Source organism: Idiotropiscis lumnitzeri, chromosome 6, assembly GCF_059441095.1.
Source record: "Idiotropiscis lumnitzeri isolate Australia: NSW breed Sydney's pygmy pipehorse chromosome 6, RoL_Ilum_1.0, whole genome shotgun sequence".
Lineage (NCBI taxonomy): Eukaryota > Metazoa > Chordata > Actinopteri > Syngnathiformes > Syngnathidae > Idiotropiscis > Idiotropiscis lumnitzeri.
In genome coordinates, this window is record NC_142396.1 from 2200524 (window position 1) to 2222115 (window position 21592).

Genomic DNA, 21592 nt, shown 5'->3' on the forward strand with positions numbered 1-21592 from the left:
CTCCTCCCACGCCCGAGTTTTTGCTTCGGCAACCACCGAAGCCGTATTCCGCTTGGCCAGTCGGTACCTGTCAGCTGAGCCTGGAGATGGGGCTCGTCGGCGAGCGCCTGGTGGCCGGGCCTGCACCCATGGGGCTCGGCCAGGCACAGCCCGAAAAGGCAACGTGGGTCCCCCTTCCCATGGGCTCACCACTTGTGGGAGGGGCCAAAGGGGTCGGGTGCAGTGTGAGTCGGGCGGCGGCAAGAGGCAGGGACCTTGGCGCTCGGATCCCCGGCTACAGAAACATATAGAACTAAAGAGACAATATTGTTGAAGCAGACAATATTTGAAAAAACAAACAAACAAAAAAACAAACCCTATTTTTTAAAACAAAAAAGAACAGCGTGTTCGAATGCAGAAGACCCTTCAATCGACTGTTTGTGTTTGAGTCCTGGACGTATACTGTTGTAAAACGCGATTGGACGGTAAAGAGCCAATCAGAATCAGCCCTCGTGTCTGTAAATGATGACAAAGAGGCTCTTGTCTTATAAAACGTCTTTCAACGGCGATACCAGCCGAACAACTCAACCATGAGATGAGCGTGGTAGCAATTAAAAAAAGTAATAAAATAAAATATCGAATCGAAATTGGGAACTGAAAATTGAAGATGGAAGCGAATCGGGGCTTGAGTGAATCGTTACATCCCTAATGAATAATATCGCATCCTGACGTGACTACCTTTGGGAATCTATACGCTCTCACATATGTTCAAAGCGAGCATCCAGATGCTCGTGAAGAGCTCAGAAATGCAATAATCCTTGTCACTACAATTTAAACATGCTGAAAAGGTCTAAAATTTGTTTTTTTTTAGTGTCCAGAAGGAAAATACTAAACGATCACAATAAAGTTCTTATTCATACATTCAGTCACTTGTAGACTTCATTCGTGATGCACCCTTGAGTTGTGGAACGCAGAATCACATCGTACTACACGACCGTGTGATCAGTGTGTTCAGTTCACTGATTTTGTTCCAGCCGGCCACTATGAGCTTGGCAAAAGGCTTCGATGTGATGCGCGTGTTTTACCGACGCTGTGACGACACGATGACGCCACCAGAATTGCTTTATCTAAACTGGTTATTGAAGGACCGAAAGACTCATAAACTGCGTATGCAAATGGAGCGCATCCCTTCATGATATGCTAATTTGCAACAGAGCAACTAGCTACACGTAGCCTGAGAGTTACGGACGCGACAGCCACCAAATGAACGACGCACTGTTTACTCACCCTCTGCTCCTCCAAAAGTGCAACGATGTCCTCCGACACTCCTCGGCCACGCAAAAAGTCGCTTGGTGACGACATATTAGGACTTTCCAAAGGCATACACACCATGCTCTGACATTTTCATCCCACAATGCATTGCTCCATGACAAAAAGTCAGAATTCTGAGATTAAAGTCAGAATTCTGAGATTAAAGTCAGAATCCTTCCAATCTTTTTTTTTCATTCATGGCCCTAATCCTCTTTCGTATGACCGAAATAATTTTGCCCATGTCGGTAAATTCGGTGTTTAAAAAAAAAAAGAAAAGCCTTTTCTGTCTGCAGCAATGTTCATGCCCCTTTAAGACCGCTACAGCGCCTCTAGTCACGTGACTCCACCCGCCTGATCGAGGAAGAAAACAGACGTCGCTGTCGTAGCTGGCGATTCATATCCAGAAGCTTTTTCACCGCCCACAACACAACCATGCTGTGCTGAACGTTCAAAGTGAGAAGCAAGGTTCGACAAGTGACAACAGCCCATTAACGGAGGCAACACCATACAAGAGAATGTCTCAGAGGTGGACGCGATAGCCTAGCACATAGCTAAAGATATAGCTTCACTAGTTACAGTGGCTCGCACAGGATTTAAATGCTTCATGAAAGTCGTATTTCCCGATATGGATTACATCGGGCCGGGAGCTTAAACATGTCAAGCATTTTGCATCTACATCCTGTTATGTACGGGCATATGCGGGGACAGCCCGTGAAGAGGGTTGGGTAGAGTGGACCCCGGAAGTGGGTGTGTTTTGGAGGTGACGTGGCGTTGTTGTGGTCCGTGATGGAAATAAACGAGTTGATCATCACGTTGTAGTCTGAGAGTAATTTCGACACAACACATCCGACTTGTGGTCGGGTCGCAACATGGATCCCTGATTGAGCCTGACTGTGCATTTCATAGACGACAAGTGGCGACTGCGCACCAGAGTACTCGAGACGGCACATTTTCCCCGATGATGCACACTTGTTTATTTGTCTTGCATTGACATTTTCTTTCATTTTATTTCGCATTTTTTTGTTTGTCATTATTTACATAATGACAGCATCTTGGCGCAATCTATTTGCAGAAAAAGATTTTGCAAGAGGGACCCTTTTTCTTTGTGACATTGTTCAAGTCATGCAAAGCAAGCTATTTGGAATGTTTATACAAATGATTTTTGTACTTTTATTTTTCATTGAAAGTAATGTGTATCAGTTGGTCAATAAAAAAAAAAAGGTCAATATGCATTTCCTGCATTTATTTTGATTTTAGTCCACGGGGGGAATTTATCGTGCATTTATCGTTATCGAGGTAAAATTGCTCAATTTCTCGCAATATGGATTTTAGGTCATATCGCCCAGCCCTAGTGTGTATGTATGTATACATGCATATATTAATTACTAACATTGCTGTATTTAATTGCATATTTAATTAATACATGAAACATCTAATGAATGACACTTTTATTTCATGATTTAATGGTGCCTTTATTTATTCATCAGAATTATTTAATGTCATATTTTATGAATGAATGAAACAATGAAATTAATTAATTACATGAAACATTTTATGGTGTATTTATTTAATTTGGTCACTTTCACTCGTCCGTAAGCGCTCCCTACCGAAATTGGGTGTGAAATTGAGACTCGCGGCGCTCCTCCCATAAACATACATAACCACTAGGGGGAGCACCAGCTGTTTGAGGACGTGCAGCACCACTGCAAGTCGCCACCCCTTCCATTCACCTGTATTTGAGGGAGCTGTGTTTGGCTCAAGTACATTAATTATAACTCGTGGGTGATTTCATAATCGATACTTTGATAGCGTGAATTATAAAAATACGTTCAAATGCTTTAAAAATAGAGTTGTGGAAAAACCAGCATGAAAACTCTTCTGTTTTTCTTGCTATCACATTGCTGTAGTGTGGAATTGATTGAACCATAAGTCGAAGCTTCAAAAACAAACGTTGCAGTTAAGGTGAAAATTAAAATATAGAAGCTTCTATTACTGAGGAGTCATTAGTGCCTCACCAGTCACGAAACCTTAGGGCGCGTCACTCTGTGTACGCGTGTTGCTGCATGTAGTCGACGTTGTCACGTTTCATTCGTGGTGTGCGGTTCACTTGTTCAGCCGCTAGATGGCAGCGCAGCTTGACGCACAGTTCGATACTGTGTCCAGCGGCTGTCGATGGTTACCAAAAAATCAAACTGTCAATTGGAATATAATTATGTGTTCTCGACCAGGAGACCACCTGTATCTTCCCACTTAAATTTGATCAATTTGGAAACATGATCGCCCACTTCACTTATCCTCTCCCCTTTTTTATTGTGTTCGATCACTGAAATTCATTATAGTCGCTTCATTGATTGCAAAACTTCTTTGGCCAAACGAATGCAAATGCAGGTAATTTCCCCCCAATTTCGGCGGAGTCAAACGCTTACTTTACGTGTTAAATTGTAGCGAATGGTGCGCTGAAAACCACACCGACGGATACGACCACTTTTATGCAAAACCTAGTTTAAATGACAGCAAATCAAAAACACAAAATTCGGCATTCTTCGTGCCTTTCAATGAAAACAAACGTACTAACATCGCGCTGCCTTCAGTCAATGTGTGCGCGCTCCCGCGTCAGGGGATACAGATTTTTAGGAGGGTAAGTACTTTGGCACAACACCGGCATCCATGCTCCCGACATCGCCACTGTACAAGTCTAGGACCCGGAAGTGTACTTCTTTTCCCTCGTAAAATAACATTGCGTTATATTGCAATTAGTATTGCATTACCATTACAATGCAATAGTATTGCGGTTTTATTTTTTGCCTTAACTATTGCAATATATTGCAAAGTAATGCATATCTGCGTTATAATGCAATAATTTGCAATATATCGTAGTGTTGATGATTGCCAAGGCAACCCGGAAGTGGAATCTCTCGTTCGGTCACAAATGATTGGCATTATTTTGCAATATTAAAGAAACGCATTGCAATATAACGCAACGCTATTGCGTTATATTGTAATAGTATTGCGTTATAACGAAATTAGTATTTCAATATAACGCAATAGTATTGTGTTTTTTTGCATTAACAATTGCAATATATTGCAAAGTATTGCATTATGACGCAATCTTCAATATTTTCCCCATGTGTCTCCTGCCCGCAGAAATAGTGCAGCTCTCTTCTGTGTCAACATTTTGAACAATCTACAAAATTTCAAGACATTTTTTGAGAAATAAAATTTAAATTGTATGAGTATTTTTTATTACAATCTAAGCCAACATTATAAGCCGTTATTCATCAAAAGTAATGATTGAAATGCTTTTTTTTCTACAATGCATTATTTCTTTAAAAAAAACTTTGAGGGAAAAGCACAGCATTTTCATCAATCATTTGGATGCTTTTAAATAACAATTTGACTTATCTTCGCTGACATTGATAATGGAAGAGGAGAGAGGGGGGTGGTGATGCGCAGATCACGTGAGGGAGGAAGGTGAAGAACCCGGAAGTGCTCGATACAGATTGGCTCGTCAATTTTAGGTCGAACCATTGTGACAAAATTGCTTTTGTACCGCAAATGCCAATTTGCAAACGTCTCGAATGTGGCTGTGTTTTTTTTGTACAGCTATAAACAAAAATACAAGGACAAAATATCAGTTGTATTCGATTTTTAAATATCTTATCCCAAAATAAAAATAGAATATAACACATCCGATTTAGAGTGTCCATTCATCCTGCCAACCAGGAATATTACACATATATAAATTGTAATATGTTAAATTGTCCACATATTTATGTATATAATCTGGACTCTAGACTATTTATCGAAAAAAGATTCAACCCCTACATAATAACTTTTGAGAATGATTTTTTTAAATGGTCTGTCTCCCGCTGAAAAAAAAGAAACACGTTATTTATTCAATATGTATTATTTATTTATTTGTTTTGTTATCCTAGCATTAGTATTTAATCACAGCAGAGCGAATTTTTGCGTTTGCTAAAAAAATAAAATTAAAATAAAAACGATCACAATTAAGTATTGCTGCTGCACGTAGTACGCATGCGCATTCGTTTTGTTGTCATGGTAACAAGAGTAACAAGCGTTTTAAAAACGCAGCAAAAATACTGAGCGTCAAGTTACGAGACATCTGAAATCCAGGTTGAAGGTGTTTGTTGTAAATACCAAAAGGCGAAAAGATGAAGCGAAATAGTTCAACACTAACCGCGTATGTACATAGATAGTCTTGAGTGGCGACCATCTGTTTTGGTCTGAACAAACTTGCGGCTAATGCTAATGCTAATGCCAACCTGGCCGTTTCTGTTTCTTTTTTTCTTTTTGTCTCCTAGCTCCTCTCGGGCGATGAAAAGATCCACCTCGGGGATGCAACGAGTCCTCCACAGTTCGAGATACACAGGGAGCTTCACGGGTTTCCATAGCCGGAAAGGCTCCAGGATGCTTTCGGACAGCAAAATGGGTCGAAGCTTCGCGCAGAGGAAAGCCATCCGGGTAACTTCATTGGACTCTTTATTAGGTACACATTCACTATCGAGGTCCAATACATTTGAAAACGATAATACTGCAATTTTCTCCCCCAAAAACTGCTGTCACGTTTATTATTTGAGGGACTATGTTGACATGAATTGCGCAGTTAAAATATACTATCACATTTTATTTGGAGAAATAAAAAGTAACTACTATCACTTTGTTATTACGCAACTTTAACATTCTCAATTGTCCAACAAGTGTAAAAAGAAGTTCACAATTGTTCTAAGTACAATAAACAAGAGTCAGGCATAACGTTGCTCACAAGTTACAATGTGTTTGAGGCCCACCAGAGCACGTTTCTCCCCGGCTAGTGGCTCATTTTATGTCTTTGTCTCTGCAGGTGCTGGATGAGGATGGCAATGATGTCACACCTCGACCCCTTTATGAACCCGAGCCCAAGGACCCACACTCCAAACCTCAGAGATCCTTCTTTGATGACTATTACTCCAGATGGGACACTTCCAAATCCTCCTCATTCTCTCTTTTACCCTCTTCCGGGTAAAAAGGGGTCTCACTGGCCTGCGAATTCGAATAGAATAGTCTTTTTGATTGAATAAAAAAAAATGCAATTATATTATTCATATTATTTGAGAGGAAAATATACTCCCATGTAATGTTTTAAAGAAATGAAAAGTTTGCTTTATCATTTGACCAAATAAAAGTCTACAGTCAAATTAATAGAAAAAAATTACTATAACATTGTTATTTGAGGAAGTATAAATCATCTTTATTTAATGTAATTAAAAATAATATCACTTTTAATTTGAGCTACTAAAAAGTAGAATAACTTTGAAAAGTTGTAATAATTCATTTGTGGGAATAAAAAACTATCATGGTGTAATTTGAAAAAGTAAAAGTACTTTTACATAATTGAGGAAAATAATATACGACCAAATTATTATAAAAATTACTATGGCATAATTTGTGAAAACTTAAAAAGTTGCATTACATAATTATTTGAGGAAATAATAGACATACTATGACTTTACCATACAAGGAAATTCAGGTATACTTCATAATTATTTGAGAAAATAAATACAGCTAAAATCACATTATTTGGGGAAATGAAAAACCTTTATTACATGAAGTAAAAAACACGGTTACTTGATTCCACAGAATAGTAAATATTTAAAATATTTCAGCAAATCCAAATCTACTACCACATTATTTGATGAAATGAGAAAAAGGCTGCTATCCTATGATTTTATTTCCTGAAATAAAAATTCTACAATGCCAGTATTTTGAACTAAAAAATATATATCGTCTGTGCTCATGCGTAACATATTTTCCTACTTTCCAGGTCATGTCGGTGGAGCAGCAGCCTGCCTAGCATGTCGACCAGAGCCTCTTTGGCCTCTCAAAGTGACATGGGCTTTAGCAAGTTGGACACCAGCCAGTCACTCGGTTGCTAGTTCCTCCCAATTTGGCGCCATCCCCGGATGGCAAACGTGTCTATATCTGCATGTTACGTTCTTTGCTCCCTTCCTAGATTCCGCGAGACAAACTGGGAGTCAACAGACAGTGGAGGAGATTCCTTTGGATGAGGTGTTGAACATCTACCTGACTGAGACGGACACCATCACTCTTCTGGATGTGCCCAGCACTTGCATGTCCGAGGAGGCTGAAAATGCTCAGGCCATTAAGTAAGCAAAGGACTTTGACATGAAAAATATTGTCAGTCTTACACCCGTCTAATGTCACTTGAGGTTGTGTTCTTTTAAAGGAGTACTATGTGGTGGCCATGTCCACCACTTTTCACTCTCGGGCCAGCCCCACCCTTGAGAAAAAGATTTTTCTCCATCTGACTATTCCGCCATTTTCATTTTCACATGGCTGCAAAGTTCTACCGCTTGATACTCTGCCACTAATTATTCATTCATTCATCCATCCATGGGCGGCACGGTGGCCTAATGGTTAGCACGATGGCCTCACAGTGAGACACATCAGCGGTCGTGGGTTCGATCCCGGCTCCGGCCATCCTGTGTGGAGTTTGCATGTTCTTCCCGTGCTTGCGTGGGTTTCCTCCAGGTACTCCGGTTTCCTCCCACATTCCAAAAACATGCATTGTAGGCCGATTGAACACTCTAAATTGCCCCTAGGTATGAGTGTGAGCGCGGATGGTCGTTCGTCTCTGTGTGCCCTGCAATTGGCTGGCAACCAGTTCAGGGTGTCCCCCGCCTCCTGCCCGAAGATAGCTGGGATAGGCTCCAGCCCCCCCCCCCGCGACCCTAGTGAGGAGAAGCGGTATAGATAATGGATGGATGGATGGGATCACTCCATTATTTGAGAAGCACTGCTATATCATCATATAATGTCATATGTATTTTCAGGGAGAGTAACGTCCTCTATATTGAGCTGTGCAACAACAGATTGGGCAACGACAAGTACGTCGAGCGAGCCATGCAGACATTTGTGGGCGCGGCCAAACACAAAAAAGTCCAGAGCGAAAAGATTGTCATGCACGATCAAGGTAAGATCGACACAAGATCTGCTGTCCGCTCAGTTTGTTCAAGATGGAATTCTTTGACAGGCACCATCGCCACCATCTGGGAAATTTACGACTCGTTCCAAAACGAAGCTTTGAAAGCGGAGCAGGCCGGCAATGCGGAAAGCACGCTGGACATTACCAAAGTTCCGAAGCGGATGGGAAGCTTCAGTAGTATCAGCACAGTCGGCACCGGTAATAAATAAATAAATGAAGGAATAAATAAATAAAACAGCTTGTTTTATTCTCATTGTCACTGACCCACAAAGTGAATGAATTTAATTTTCACGTTCCAACTTGGATTCTGTTTCTTCTTTAGTCATGTTTCTGCTTCATTTCATGGCCGTCATTCAGTATCTAGATCAGGGGTGTCAAACTGCTTTTTGTGGACTGGCCTCATCGTCGTTCTGGTTATGACTGTCAACCCATATAAAATGTATGATCACCGTATGTTACAAATTGATGGAAAGCCAGTTTTGAAATCAGAAGCCGGTAAGTAATTATTTGTTCAGTAATTATTCAATTTATTTTAAAAGGGGATGATAGGTAACAAATAAATGGCAATATCTCAGAGCTCAATGTTGATAAAAATGAAGAAATTGTTCTCGAAACAGGCCACATGAAAAGAGGTCGTGGGCCAGATCTGGCCCCCGGGCCTTGAGTTTGACACCTGTGATTTCACACGGCGGCACACGTGAATGAATGAATGTACACTAAGTGAAAGAAGCTTCTGTTGATTTTGTCTCACGTGTGCTCAGCCAGTACCGGTAGCTCCCTGTTCGCTATCAAGCTCCAAGGAGGCGATCTGAGCGACGAGCCAGAGCTTCAACTGATCTTACAGTCGGACACGTTCAAGCGCAACTTGCTCATCATGGAACGCTGCCTCGTCGCCAATATCTTTCAACCCAAGCTGGCCGCGTACAGAAACCTCCCCGAGATAAAAGGTGGCGCACGCTTTCTGGCGTCCCCGACGAATGGAGACGTTTGTTTCAGATTAATGACCAGTCAACATTGTTTTCAGAACTCCCCTCCGTCACCATGCCTAACTCTGAGAAGCTCAACGAGGAAGAGGAGGAGGAGGAGGAGGAAGTTGGTGAGATGGGGGCCGAGGTGCAGGAGGTAAAGGAGGAGCAGATTAAAGAGGAGGAGGAGGAGGAAAAGGTTGACGAAGAAGAGGAGGAGGAAGAGAAAGAGGCCAGTCCATCTCTGGAACTTCTTTGGACCTTCAGTTGCGAGCTCACCAAAGGATGGAACATCACCTGCATGGCTTGGAACAAACAGAACCAGGTAGGAAAGACGTCAGGAACAACAAATGAAGTTTGGACGTTGAGTAAAATGAAAATAAAAACAGAATGCAATGATATGCAAATCCTTTCACACCCAACGTGTATTTAATCAAATACACTACAAAGACAAGATATTTAATGCTCAAACTGATGAATAGCTATTTGGAACATTCCACAGTTGAACATGCCAGCAGTCCAGACCATTTTCAAGTCTGTGTGAGGACCGCTTCCCAGCCGGGGCTGGAAAGCGGTGTGGGTGGATTCTTAAATCGCGGACAAGGGAAAATGAGGTGGAAACAATATTTATTGTGACCGGCAATAGGCAAGATAAGTTGCTATCAATAATAATAGTGGGTCTATACTTACAGGCGTCGGGAGACGAGAACGAAAAACGCTGGGGGAACAATCTTCCCCCAGGAAAACCAAAACGAGTAACAAAAGGAGCTTGCAACGCAAGAAAACCGAAAACGAGAATGTCCTTCCTCAAAAGGGTAAGGTTAAGTCCAATCATCGAAAACATAAAGCGAGCCGAAACGTAGCTGTAGAAAACAAAGCAGAGCAACAAACAATCACGATTAACACACGGAGCAAAGTTGGGCAAAGACTATAGCAAAAGGCACAGAGGCGAGAGCAAATTGGGTCACTAATCCGACACGCAATTGTGCGTGTCGAAGGCTTAAATAGTCTGTAATCAAGCGATGATGGGTTGCAGCTGAGAGTCTCGTGAGCGCGTCCCGCTCGCGGCCGCGTCTCCGGGCAACGTGCCGTCGACCACGCCCACTCTGCTGCAACGAGAAAGCACGGATCGTGACAGTCTGACTTTTCAAGAGAAGCTAAGTCATCCAACACTCGCAAAAATGTGTTTCTGTTTGTTACTTCTCCAGCCATTGTGTCATAAATGATGGTATTACGAGGAGTATTTCTTCAAGTCGGACTAAGTAGGACTTCACTGAAGGCCGACGTGTGAAATGCACGGCCCGCCACTGATCAGTTTGAACATTCAATAGCTTGTCTTTGAAGTGCATTGAATTGTTTTTTTACTTTACATTTTACACAACATCCCGACCTTATTGGAATTGGGGTTTGTAAGATTTCTGCTGACAAATCTGTTTTGATTCTTCATCTTTTGGTACTGGTTTTGTAGACACATCCATGACAACTTCACTTTTTTGCCCAGCTATACCGCGGTTCATTGTGTGTGTGTGTGTGTTTGTGTGTGTGTTTGTGTGTGTGTTCTTGCCGTGTCAGGATCTGCTGGCAGTGGGCTACGGTGCCTTCAGCCCTGGGAAAAAAGGCCTGATCTGCTGCTGGTCCATAAAGAACCTGAGCGTATGTCATTCATATTCCATTTTGTGATGCCTTGCTCAGGCATGTTTCTACTCCAATCAGGTTTCTGCATCACTTATGTTTGTAGACTCTCAAATCTAAAATAAAGTTTTAATTGAGTCATATTTCTACTTTGGTTGTGTTTCTACTTGGGTACTTGATTCATATTTCTAAAACACAAGGTATGTTTCATGTTTCTGTGAGTCGTGTTTCTGATTCAGTCCCGTTTCTGGAGTCGTTGTTCCACTTGAGTCATGATTCTAGAGTCATGTTTGGGCTTTCGTTTTGTTTCTTTTTTTTTTTGTTTGTTTCATTTTTTTACCTGAATTATCTTTTTTTATTTCTACTTGATTCATTTTTTTTCAGAGTTGTTTTTGACTTGAAGTCATGTTTCTTGTTTTACTTGGGTTATTTTTCATGTTGTTTTTATTCTTGATTGATTTTTCTAGAGTTATTTTTCTTCTTGTGTCGTCATTTTTCTAGCTAAATCACATTTCTGGAGTCACATTTCGACTCAGTGTTTCGAAGTTCCTACCAGAGTCTTTTCTAGTCTCATGAGTCCACTTGAGTTGTGTTTCTATGTGAGTCTTGTTATGCTTGAGTCGTGTTTCTATTTGAATCTTGAGTCATGTTAGTAGAATAATGTTTCTATCTGAGTCATGTTTCAAGAGTCATAGTTTTTCGTTTCTATTTGACACTTCTTTCTACTTGAGTTTTTTTCCCTCCTTGTGTCATTTTTTAAGTCGTGCTTCTACTTAAGACTTTTTTTCCCTAATTAATCCCTAATTGTTGTATTGCACTGGAGAGGGGAGCTCTCTAATCTCGTTGCACACTGTACAATGACAATAAAGGGATTTCTGATTCGGATTCTGATTCTGAAGTCTTCACATAGACATTTACAAGATTGCACTCAACCCAGGATGACTGATTCCAATCCGTTGTTCTGTGTGCAGTGGCCAGAGCGTCTCTACCACTGTCACAGCGGCATCACGGCGCTGGATTTCTCCTCCACTAACCCCGACAAGTTAGCGGTGGGGATGCACGACGGCACGGTCGCCATCTTCAGCGTGCACAATCGAGAAAGCCGCACCTTCCTCGCCAGCAGCATGTGAGGCTTGTCACCAACGCCAGTTTCTACCGCACAGTGACATTTCTGTAGAAAATTGAATGAAATTGGATAATTACCAACACTTGTGACAATCTCAAAACATCCATTTGGCAACTTCTTTGCTCCTGTGTAGGAATTCCAGAAGGAGGCACGTTCACCCCGTGTGGCACATCACCTGGGCCAGGCAGGAGATGTCCCTTTCCGAGGAGGACATGGTTGAATCTGTCGTGTCTGTGTCGGAGGATGGACATGTCCTCAAGTGGCTGCTGTGCAGCCATGGCCTGGAGGGTGTCGGTAGGAGACAATGCTAAATAGCTGCTAATCTGCAATAAAGCATGAACAAATTCAATTAAAAAAAAAACAAAAAACGTTCACCCCTTTTGCGTTATAAGCTGATTCATCCACACTTTTTAAACACATTGTAATTGTATTTGATGGGGCCCCATGTTGTGCTCCTAAACGCCTTGGCCACCAGGGGGCAGTATAATGCAGACATACACGCCCAAAGAATAGTTTCACAAGTCAGCTGCAGTAATCTTATATTCTCTTCATAGAGGATAAAGAATCCATATGCGTTTTGTATTGTTTGTCTTGATGTGTTGCAGCTCCATTTGTGATACAGTATCTGTTGGGTTATACCAGTGCTTCAATTATTTTCTGTTACGCCCCGCCCCCTGAGCATGAAGAAAACACTTCGCGCCCCCACCACCACCACCACCCACTCTCCGCCACAACTATAAATAATAGCATTTTCGTTGCTAAAAAAAAAAAAAGTACTCCGTCGCGTTAATACTCGCTGCGTGCAATGGGCAAGGAGAGCGCCACTGCCATCTACTGGAGTGGAGGTCCAATTACACGTTATTGTAATATGGAGGGAAAAAAAGCATGTTCCCCATGGTCACACGCATCCCCCTCAGCTTCGCACCGCGCCCCCCAGGGTCCGCCCGCCCCACTATTTGAAAAGCACTGGGTTAGACGTTATAACACCGTAACACCAACGCTAAATGTTGGCACACTTCCGGTGTTTCGCATTGTGTATTACCAAGGCAAATTATGGGCTTGTTTTAAAATACACAATGTTTTAATTCTTTTTGTTTTACGTTAGTTTGACAGTAAATGTCAAAGCAGTGGAAATAATTAGCTTGAGGCAAGTATTGATGATTTGAACTGGCAGACAGGATCTCTATTTGTCAGCGTTCACACACATTTTTCCCCGTCAATCATCAGGCATGCTAGAGCTGAGGCGAATCCAAGACGGCATCAAGAAGGCCGAAGGCAACAAAACCAAGAGAGAGGGCATTCTGGTTTCCACGGCTACGCCTGGTCTTTGCTTGGATTTTCATCCCACAGTACGTTGAAATTTTATCCAGTCATGCTTTCTGATCTGATGACAAAATGTCATTAATCCTGTCTTTAGGATCCCGGTATCTACTTGGCCGGCACCTCAGAGGGCGTCATCCACAAGTGCTCCGTGTCTAACCATCATCATTACCTGGCCCTTTATCAGAAACACCTTGTAAGTCGGGCACTCGTCACCATCATCATCGTCACCACGTCGCAGACGACGGTTACGCGGCGTCTCAGTTCCTTCTCCTGCCGCTGCAGTGCCCCGTCAATCAAGTGGAATGGTCCCCGTTCAGCCACGACGTCTTCCTGAGTGGCTCTGCCGACTGGACCGTCCAGCTGTGGAAGGAGGACTGCCTGACGCCGGCGATGGGCTTCACCACCATCCAGAGTCCCGTGCTGTCCGTCAGGTGGTCCCCGCTCTGGCCTTCGGTGTTTTCCGCCGTCAAAAGCGAACAGCTGGAGATCTGGGACCTGAACGCTTCCTTGTGAGTCTGCATGACATAGTTTCATGTCTACTTGAGTCAGGTTTCCACTTGCATAACTTTCAGAATCAGAATCACAATGCGCTTTATTGTCATTGTACTCAGTGTAGAACGAGATCGGAGAGCTCCCCTCTTCAGTGCAATATAACAAATAATATAATTCAATATATCAATTAATTTAATTAAAGATTGAATAATTAAATAAAAATACAAATGAAATTGAATAAATAATAAAGTTAAGGTTAGTTGTGTGTTTCATGTTGCTGGTTGAGTCCAAGGTTATTTTCGTAAATGAAAACAAACAAAATAACGAAAACTATGATAGTGTGCTCACAAAACTAACTAAAACGAACGATAATATTTGTTTACAAAATATCCTTCGTTTTCATCTTTGCAGGTTTTTTGTGATCATTTAAAATGTAAAACATGGCGCAGGAGGATTTATGACAGTCGAATGGCACCTCGACATGCGAAGTGACAACTTGCGCTCATGGGTATAAAAAAATTAATCAGCATAATAGCAAAAGTTCGGAGTTATTTTGATTCTGATTGCATCTCGGACAAAATCAAATGCATCGTCATGGCCACGGGCCTCATGTGTGGTATACTGTCATCTCTCTCTCACTCGCTCTCTCATGCACACTTTCAATATGCAACGACTTAAATTCGACAACTATGTTTAGTGATTTAACAAGTCAATTTTTATTTTTGTACGTAAGTCATGATTCTACTTACTAAGTCGATGTTTCATGTTACGACTTGAGTCCTTCGGTGTTTCCAGAGTCATGTTTCTATTTGAGTCGCGTGTGCGGTGTTTCTACCTAAGTCTTGTTTTGACTGCATTCATGTTTTCGCGTTTCTATTTGAGTTACGTCTCAGGTGATTAAATGAACTTACGCGAGGAATAACACGCGGTATTGACGACAAAAGACTTTTTGATTGAAGCCATATAGTTATGTAACGTTACGAAGGGATGGTGCTCGCTCTGCAGACAACGTTCCCTCCGCCATTTTGTCTCAGCGAGTGAGCCGTTTGATCTTATTTTCGTTTGATTTTTCAGTGGTCTTGATGGATGTTCAAATTTTTTCTCTCAGGCTGGACCCCGTCATCGTGGCGCCGGCCGCACGGGGCACTAAGTTGACGTCCATGCTGTTCGCCAGGGGCTCCGATTGCATCTTGGTCGGGGACTCCAGCGGACAAGTGAACTTCTACAGGATCAACGACCTCAGCGTCGGACCGGGCAAGACGGTAACACCGACGTTACCCGTCATTGTGCCGTGTTCCCACGCTATCTCACACATGTTTTCCTGGATTGTGTTGTCGCAGAAATCTCCCTTACCCTATCATTAACTATCCTTTTTTTTGTTCTAATTCCAGGTGCCAACTTTGGAGGAACTCGTTCACTTTCCCGTCAGTGCTTTGTAGTTTTCACCAAAAAAAAATTAATTGTAACGCTTCACCTGCGAGGCCATTTTCAAGTCGGACCTTTCAAGAGAAGCTAAGTCCTCCAACACTCACTCAGTAGTGCGTAAGTGTGTTTCTGTAAATCATTTGTCCAGCCGTGGTGCCATAAATGATGCTAATATGACGGAGATTTATTCAAGTCGGACGAAGTAGGACATCACTGAAGGCCAACGTGTGTGAAATGCACGACTCGCCACTGCTAGAGTTTGTTTTTGGGTTTCTGTCGGAGTCATGATTCATGATTCTACTTGAGTCATATTTGCATTTGAGTCCTGTTTCTATTCAGGGCCTGTTTCTACTTGACTCCTGCTTCACGTTTTAGCTTGAGTCACATTTTGACTTGGATGTGTGCTGTCCTCAACTTCAGAGACATTTCATTTTAATACTTGAGTCGCGTTTCTATTGGAGTCGTTTTTCCGATTTTAATTTGAGCCATGTTTCTACTGGGATCATGTGTGATGTTTCAACAATGTTTCTGAAGTGAGTCATATTAGCCGTTTGTACTGAAGCCATATTTTAGGTTTCTACTTTTTGTCGTGTTTCTTCTTAAGTCGTGTTTCTACTTGAGTCTTTGTTTTGTGGCGTTAATTGGGTCATCGTCGTTCTACTAAACGTTTCACATTTATACTTCAGTCATGTCTTTTTTTCTCTTGGATCGTCATCTTTTTGTTTTTACCTGACTTGTCTTTCATGTTTCCACTTGAGTCAAGTTTTCTTTTTTGAAATCCAAGTACAGAGCTGTTTTACAAATTCTGCCTTTACAAATACACCAGAGCTCACTTGTGATGGACACTGTCGAAAAGGTATTTATTTAATAACTCACTTATTATTATTATGACCACCATTTGTGAACCACTTGTCAGGTGTTAAATGCACACAGTCCAGGAATGTGTTGGCTAACGTTGTTATTCATGGATGACAGCGTTTCCTTTCACTCGGACCGCAGCTGCTATGTCCACTCCCGGCAAACTGGCGGCATGTGAATGTGTATCCTCACATTCCTGCATTTCACAAGCAGCCACATGTCCAAAGCCAAAATAGCCACACCTGCTCATGCTAGCTGCCCGCACTTTGCGCTTGTCCTTCCCGACCACTGAAGTCTCATAACGACATGTTTCAAAAAGCCGCCATGTCAGCGTTGGTCACTAGCACTGTTTTCTAAAGGAGAACAAAGTGAGAAGAGATCAACAGTCACGGGAAGTTCATTTGAAGTAAGATGATTGATTGATTTTCGGAAAGAAAAAAAAAGTTTATTGGGCTGGAACCTTTCACTTACCAATTTGGTCAATTTCACATTTTTCACAAATTTATACTGTTGCTTAGCCCACCTGTGTGGGTGTTCAATAGCTATTGTCTTAATTTCCCCTCCTCATTCGTCCTTCCATTTAAGAGAGTTGTTTTGGAAATGTATTATTGATCTGTTATTTCAATATATTTCTTTATTATTTTTCACTCACTTCAACTTCGGTGTTTGTTTCTAACAAATGAGTGTTATTTGAGTTGTTGAGGTGAAAATTTTAGAAGTTGATTTCCAGCAGCGTTGAAATAGTTTGAACAGTTTGAAGTGTTTCTGGGTTTACATCCCATTTCAGAACCAAACGTGGTTGTGTTTCGCTGGGAAGTGAAAGCCTCCACCTCGGACTACATCACTTTTAAATTGTTACTCACTTAGAATGCAATTGTTACACCCGAGTGACCCACTGACATGTTCCTTTGTGACTGATTCATGAATTTATTCTTTATGGACAGTATGTACTCTAACTGAAACTGTTGTCTTTTTTTCCCTCTTATTTTCATTTAAAACATAAGAAAACAACAGTTGAACCCTTATTAAATGTTTTTTTTAACGCTGCGTTGGTTAGTCAGTCAGTCAGTTAGTTAGTTAGTTTCCTGTATTGTGGACTGCACCTTGAATGTCCCGGATGTGCCAAACTGCCCCATTAGCGTGGAGGTGGAGCTCCAAGCGGCCAGTCGTCTGCAGTTTACGCCCGATTTGAGCGCTCACAAACCGGACGGCGGACACATCCGCGGGGACTGCCGATCCTGCAAAAAAAATAAAAAAATACTCGCCCGAGCAATCTGGACCGAACAGAAAAAGCGAACCCACAGTCGTTCCAAATGTTTCTGGTGTGACAACAGGAATAGCAATGATACGCGTGACCATTCCATCCACGCAGAGGGAAGTGGACGACGTGGGGAAGTCCAAAAAGGTGAGCACTTTCAATCCACATACTTTTTTTTTTGTTTATTGCTTCAATTAGTGTATTTTGTCGGTTATTCCGCATGTGTTTGCGTTCGGGAGTAAAGACGGAAACGAAAGGTGAGAAGCACCTGGTGGCTGGGCTGGGCGAGCAGGTTGTCTCATGTCGTGATGCGTTCACAGAACCTCAGAAAAAAACGCTTATTTCACAATACGGCGGGCAACAATTAAAAACTGGGAGTAACCTCCAATAACCATTGGACCTTGCCATTTCAATACTTTTGGAGAGGACTGTGTTTATGAAAAAGTAGACTCTTGCAGAGATGTAAATAAACGGGGCCATTACGGTGAATATCATTATTTGTATTGTATAATGAAATGTATCTTGAACAATTTTGTTACTTGAAGTGTGTCAAACTGCTAGACCTTTGCATTAATCAGAACCCCAAAAAGTTGGTGATGATAATATGAATTCAACAAATCTACAATGACTCCTGGTGGACACCCGGTATCCATGTGTAAGCAACCAGCTGAATCATGTATTTGTTTGCTATTATATCAAGTTTAAAATGCTCCACATTCCGCATTGTTACTCACAGGAATTTGATTGCAAACACTCTGCGTTGCGTGTCTTTTGGTGCAGCTCTTCCGAGTTGAAGTGCTGTTCAATGAGAGGAAACATTTTGTGCTGAGGAGGAGCAGCGAATTCCAGACTTTGCACAGAAAAGTGAGTTCATGTGACCGTTCCAACTCCGTCACACGCTCTTCATTAGGCTTTTGACATGCTGTCCTCCAAAAGTCCAGTCATATATGTGATTCCAGCTCAGGAAGATCATCCAGACTCCCGATTTCCCAAGTAAACGAAATCCTCATCTGAGGACCAAACCTCTGGAGCAGAGGAGACAGGAGTTGGAGGATTACATCCAGGTAAACAAACAAGGGTGTTCATAGCTTGTGTTTTGTGACTATGGCCGGATTTCCGTTTGTAAGTCTGTACGTAAACAAAAGGGAAAATAACAAAAAAGAATGAAAGATACAACTTTCCATGCACTTTATTTTAAAATCGCCTTGGAAAAGAAATGCTCTTCAGATAATATGCTAATCATTTTCATGATGTCAGAGGTTTTAGAGCCAGAGGCAGCCTGAAATTATTCAACGCATGCGAGGTTTGTATTGAGCTGATGCTTCAGTATCTTTGTGTTGTGTGCTGTCCAGGAGATCATCTATCAATGTGAGGATGTGCCACAGGAGCTGCTGGACTTCCTCCATGTCAAGCATTATCACACAGGCAACAAGATCAACAGCATGGAGTGAGAACACTTAGGACACTAGTACAGCACAGTAGGCTACTTACTCCATTTTCATCACTTTTAGGCTGAAAACATTCTGCCCACAAAAGCAGCTCAGCGCCGTTCACAATTTGCTCCCAGCCTCTAAATATAGATATTTAAGCTTTTGTCATCATTTAACTGGTAAATGCAGTATTTCATTAATTACTTTATTATTCAGTGGATATAAAAAGTCTACACACCCCTGTCTAAATGCTATTTATTTTCTGTAAGATGTGACTATGTAAATTTCAAGAAAAGCTTACTTGAACAGCTGTCAGCAATTTTTACTTTCCCTCTTTGAGTTTTTTTTTTAAGTTATAGGTCACATTAATGGCAGAAAAAGTTGTGAAATAATTTTTCTTCATCTCATTTTTTTTATGGTAGAAAAATCTGGAATTTTCAGCAGGAGTGTTTAGACTTTTGATGTCCACTGTCAATAAGTATGAATAGAAAATAATTAAGGTCATGAAATAAAAAAAAAAAAAGAAATATATATATAAATAATAATACCATACAAGTTTCAATTATAAAATACATGTAAAATGAAATTAAATATTTAAAAAGGCAAAAAAAAATTATATTATTTAAAGTTCGATTTAACAGTGTAAGATATAAACACTTACAAATTCCATTCAAATGAATGAAAATACAAAATATATTTGTCATGAATTAAACCAATTTACTTTAGTTATATTTCAACAAATGCACAATATAATACAAAGTTTGTCATCTTCACTAAATATTCAATAATTGGCTTCATATAATAAAATGATAGCAGCACTCCAACTGAGTTTGAATGATGCTTGACGCATGTCTGAGTGATCATTTTGCATATTAATGATGAATGAATCACTTTGGTTTCAGATCACTTGATGACTTGGACAATCAGGATTACAGGTAAATATGAAAATTAAATGACATGAAAACTGTCAAAAATGATTCCTCTGTGTACTCTTCATTCCTCTTAACACATGCTTTATTTGAATCCAAGTCATAAGTGCAAACAAAAGGCGAGGATAACTAACCTGTTTTCCGGTTTTGGTCACATGGTGTTCACCATATGCCAGATTGAAAAAAACATATATATATTTCAGATAAGGGAAGTCAAAAATATACAACTGAGACAATGCGGTTGCATAAGTTACCCGCGCGCTTCTAGATGTGGATGTGGCTAATTTCTAAATGAATTGTCATTCAAATTCCTGTTAAATGGGAGTCAGCACAAACCTGCCGCCATTGAAAGTACCCCCGATTAACCGCAAATATAAAGAAATAAAGCTCAGATGTTCTATTAGGATTTTTCTACTCGTTAGATGTCACATTTATGGTGGAAAAGGGTTCAAAATTAATTATATTTATGATTTTGGGAGGTAATTGAAAAGGGTTGAGGAGCCCTTTTTTCTTTCCACATCATTTATTTCTAAATAGAAAAGCTTGGAGAAGCCTGCTCTAGGTCAACTGAATAATGTTTATATTTCCTACAGTTTTCAATTCCCACACCAGCGAGTGATGGGATTCTTCCAGGATCCGTACGTGTCGGAACGTACATCAGGTATCCCCGTTTTCAAAATGTTTGTAAACAGTAGGTTGCAAGGTGCAGTACTTTGAGTTACTCCCAAACTTGAACTGAAAATGATGACAAAATTCTTGAGTTTGGGGTTGTGAAACAGTTCATTATGAGGCCTGTGTTGCTACACCACCACGTCTGCATCCATGCATCAGTCATCTCGTGCCAACTGTCGCTCTCGCTGTGTTGCAGGTCTGCCTGATGTTGTCCTTGGGGGAGTCCTTCAGGGCTTCTACCGACGGGACGTCCACGTAAGCTTCACAGCTCCCAACAAGTCTGACACAAAAGTCCTCAAATGAGTGGAATCGGAATGAAAAGTGAAGTTTTTTAGAGAGTCCTTTTAAAATTTACAATCCGCCGGTTACCAAACACACCCAATATTGAATCAGCATCGCAGCTTTTTTGTATGTTGTTCTCAGTATGGCTCTTTATTTGATTTAGTGTCTCGTAGTGTACATACAACATAAAGAATACTTGTAGTTTTATATTTTCATTTTCTGAGGCTGGTTTCTGTTTTTGTAAATGTTCATTTGTTCTTGAATGTCTCTTGTCAAATAATTTAGGTAATAAAGCAACAGATTGTGCTTTGTCCTCAGTCAAACTCTTGCATGCGTGGCTCAAGATGAACATTTGACTCCGCCCACGCGAATTCTCGACGTCTAAGTGCCTTCTTTTTTGGTGTGTTAAACAACGACCTATTACGTCCGTTTTTTTATGAAACACGTCATTTCACGTTTAAAAAAGATATCAACTCACTGAAACCCAAATACTAACCTCAACATACGGTGACTGCGACCTCTACTGGGGGCATGTGGTACTACACACTTTTCATTTCTCATTGGAGGACGTCATTTGATCGCAACTTCTTGACACAATGGCGCCCAAGACACTTAGGACCAACATCAACTGCCACCTTTTCTTTAGCTTTCTATTCAACATGATGCTGTCACTGTTCTTCTGGTATCTATTGTAATCGTGTTTTTGTGTTTTAATTTGTGTTCTAATTACCTGCCAATTTATATGACGGCATATGGAAAGCGCTTTGTTACAGCTCGAGCTGTTGTGAAATGCGCTATATAAATAAAAATGTATGGTATTGTATTGTGTGTTGTTGATTGTATTTGTTCTTTCATATTGTATTAATAAATATGTTTTGCCTGCAGCGTTTGCGCATGCGTCAGC

The 21592-nt window shown here is 41.1% G+C and overlaps 2 protein-coding genes and 2 long non-coding RNA genes across 4 annotated transcripts; 2 read left to right on the plus strand and 2 right to left on the minus strand.

Annotated features, from left to right (window-relative positions):
- Positions 1-5356: 5356 nt before the first annotated feature.
- Positions 5357-17164, plus strand: LOC148334475 (dynein axonemal intermediate chain 4-like). The gene is made up of 17 exons (XM_088297648.1): positions 5357-5494; positions 5616-5775; positions 6155-6312; positions 7115-7218; positions 7304-7457; positions 8145-8284; positions 8345-8494; positions 9058-9243; positions 9321-9586; positions 10834-10914; positions 11865-12019; positions 12153-12313; positions 13247-13368; positions 13437-13535; positions 13625-13851; positions 14943-15096; positions 15226-17164. Exons 1-17 carry the CDS (start codon positions 5466-5468, stop codon positions 15271-15273), a joined length of 2394 nt encoding a protein of 797 aa, XP_088153774.1. The 5' UTR covers positions 5357-5465; the 3' UTR covers positions 15274-17164.
- On the minus strand, positions 8069-12605 carry LOC148334476 (uncharacterized). The gene is made up of 3 exons (XR_015844007.1): positions 12195-12605; positions 9952-12064; positions 8069-9566 (listed from the first exon to the last, which is right to left on the minus strand). It is a non-coding gene; the product is annotated as an uncharacterized LOC148334476 (long non-coding RNA).
- On the minus strand, positions 16115-17626 carry LOC148334477 (uncharacterized). Its single transcript, XR_015844006.1, has 3 exons — positions 17420-17626; positions 17221-17355; positions 16115-16470 (listed from the first exon to the last, which is right to left on the minus strand). It is a non-coding gene; the product is annotated as an uncharacterized LOC148334477 (long non-coding RNA).
- On the plus strand, positions 17262-21511 carry snx22 (sorting nexin 22). Its single transcript, XM_088297654.1, has 7 exons — positions 17262-17522; positions 18156-18239; positions 18335-18439; positions 18728-18822; positions 19708-19740; positions 20328-20395; positions 20603-21511. The coding sequence occupies exons 1-7, from the start codon at positions 17460-17462 to the stop codon at positions 20707-20709; spliced, it is 555 nt and encodes a 184-aa protein (XP_088153780.1). The 5' UTR covers positions 17262-17459; the 3' UTR covers positions 20710-21511.
- The last annotated feature ends 81 nt before the right edge of the window (positions 21512-21592 follow it).

Excerpts from the sequence above, each read along its gene's own strand:
- LOC148334475 (XM_088297648.1), top strand. The coding sequence starts at position 5,466 with ATGAAGCGAAATAGTTCAACACTAACCGC. Across the intron at positions 9,587-10,833 it reads CTTGGAACAAACAGAACCAG|GATCTGCTGGCAGTGGGCTA; the intron begins GTAGGAAAGACG and ends TTGCCGTGTCAG. Across the intron at positions 13,852-14,942 it reads TGGGACCTGAACGCTTCCTT|GCTGGACCCCGTCATCGTGG; the intron begins GTGAGTCTGCAT and ends TTTTTCTCTCAG.
- snx22 (XM_088297654.1), top strand. The coding sequence starts at position 17,460 with ATGATACGCGTGACCATTCCATCCACGCAGAGGGAAGTGGACGACGTG. Across the intron at positions 18,240-18,334 it reads TCCAGACTTTGCACAGAAAA|CTCAGGAAGATCATCCAGAC; the intron begins GTGAGTTCATGT and ends ATGTGATTCCAG. Across the intron at positions 19,741-20,327 it reads TTGGACAATCAGGATTACAG|TTTTCAATTCCCACACCAGC; the intron begins GTAAATATGAAA and ends TATTTCCTACAG.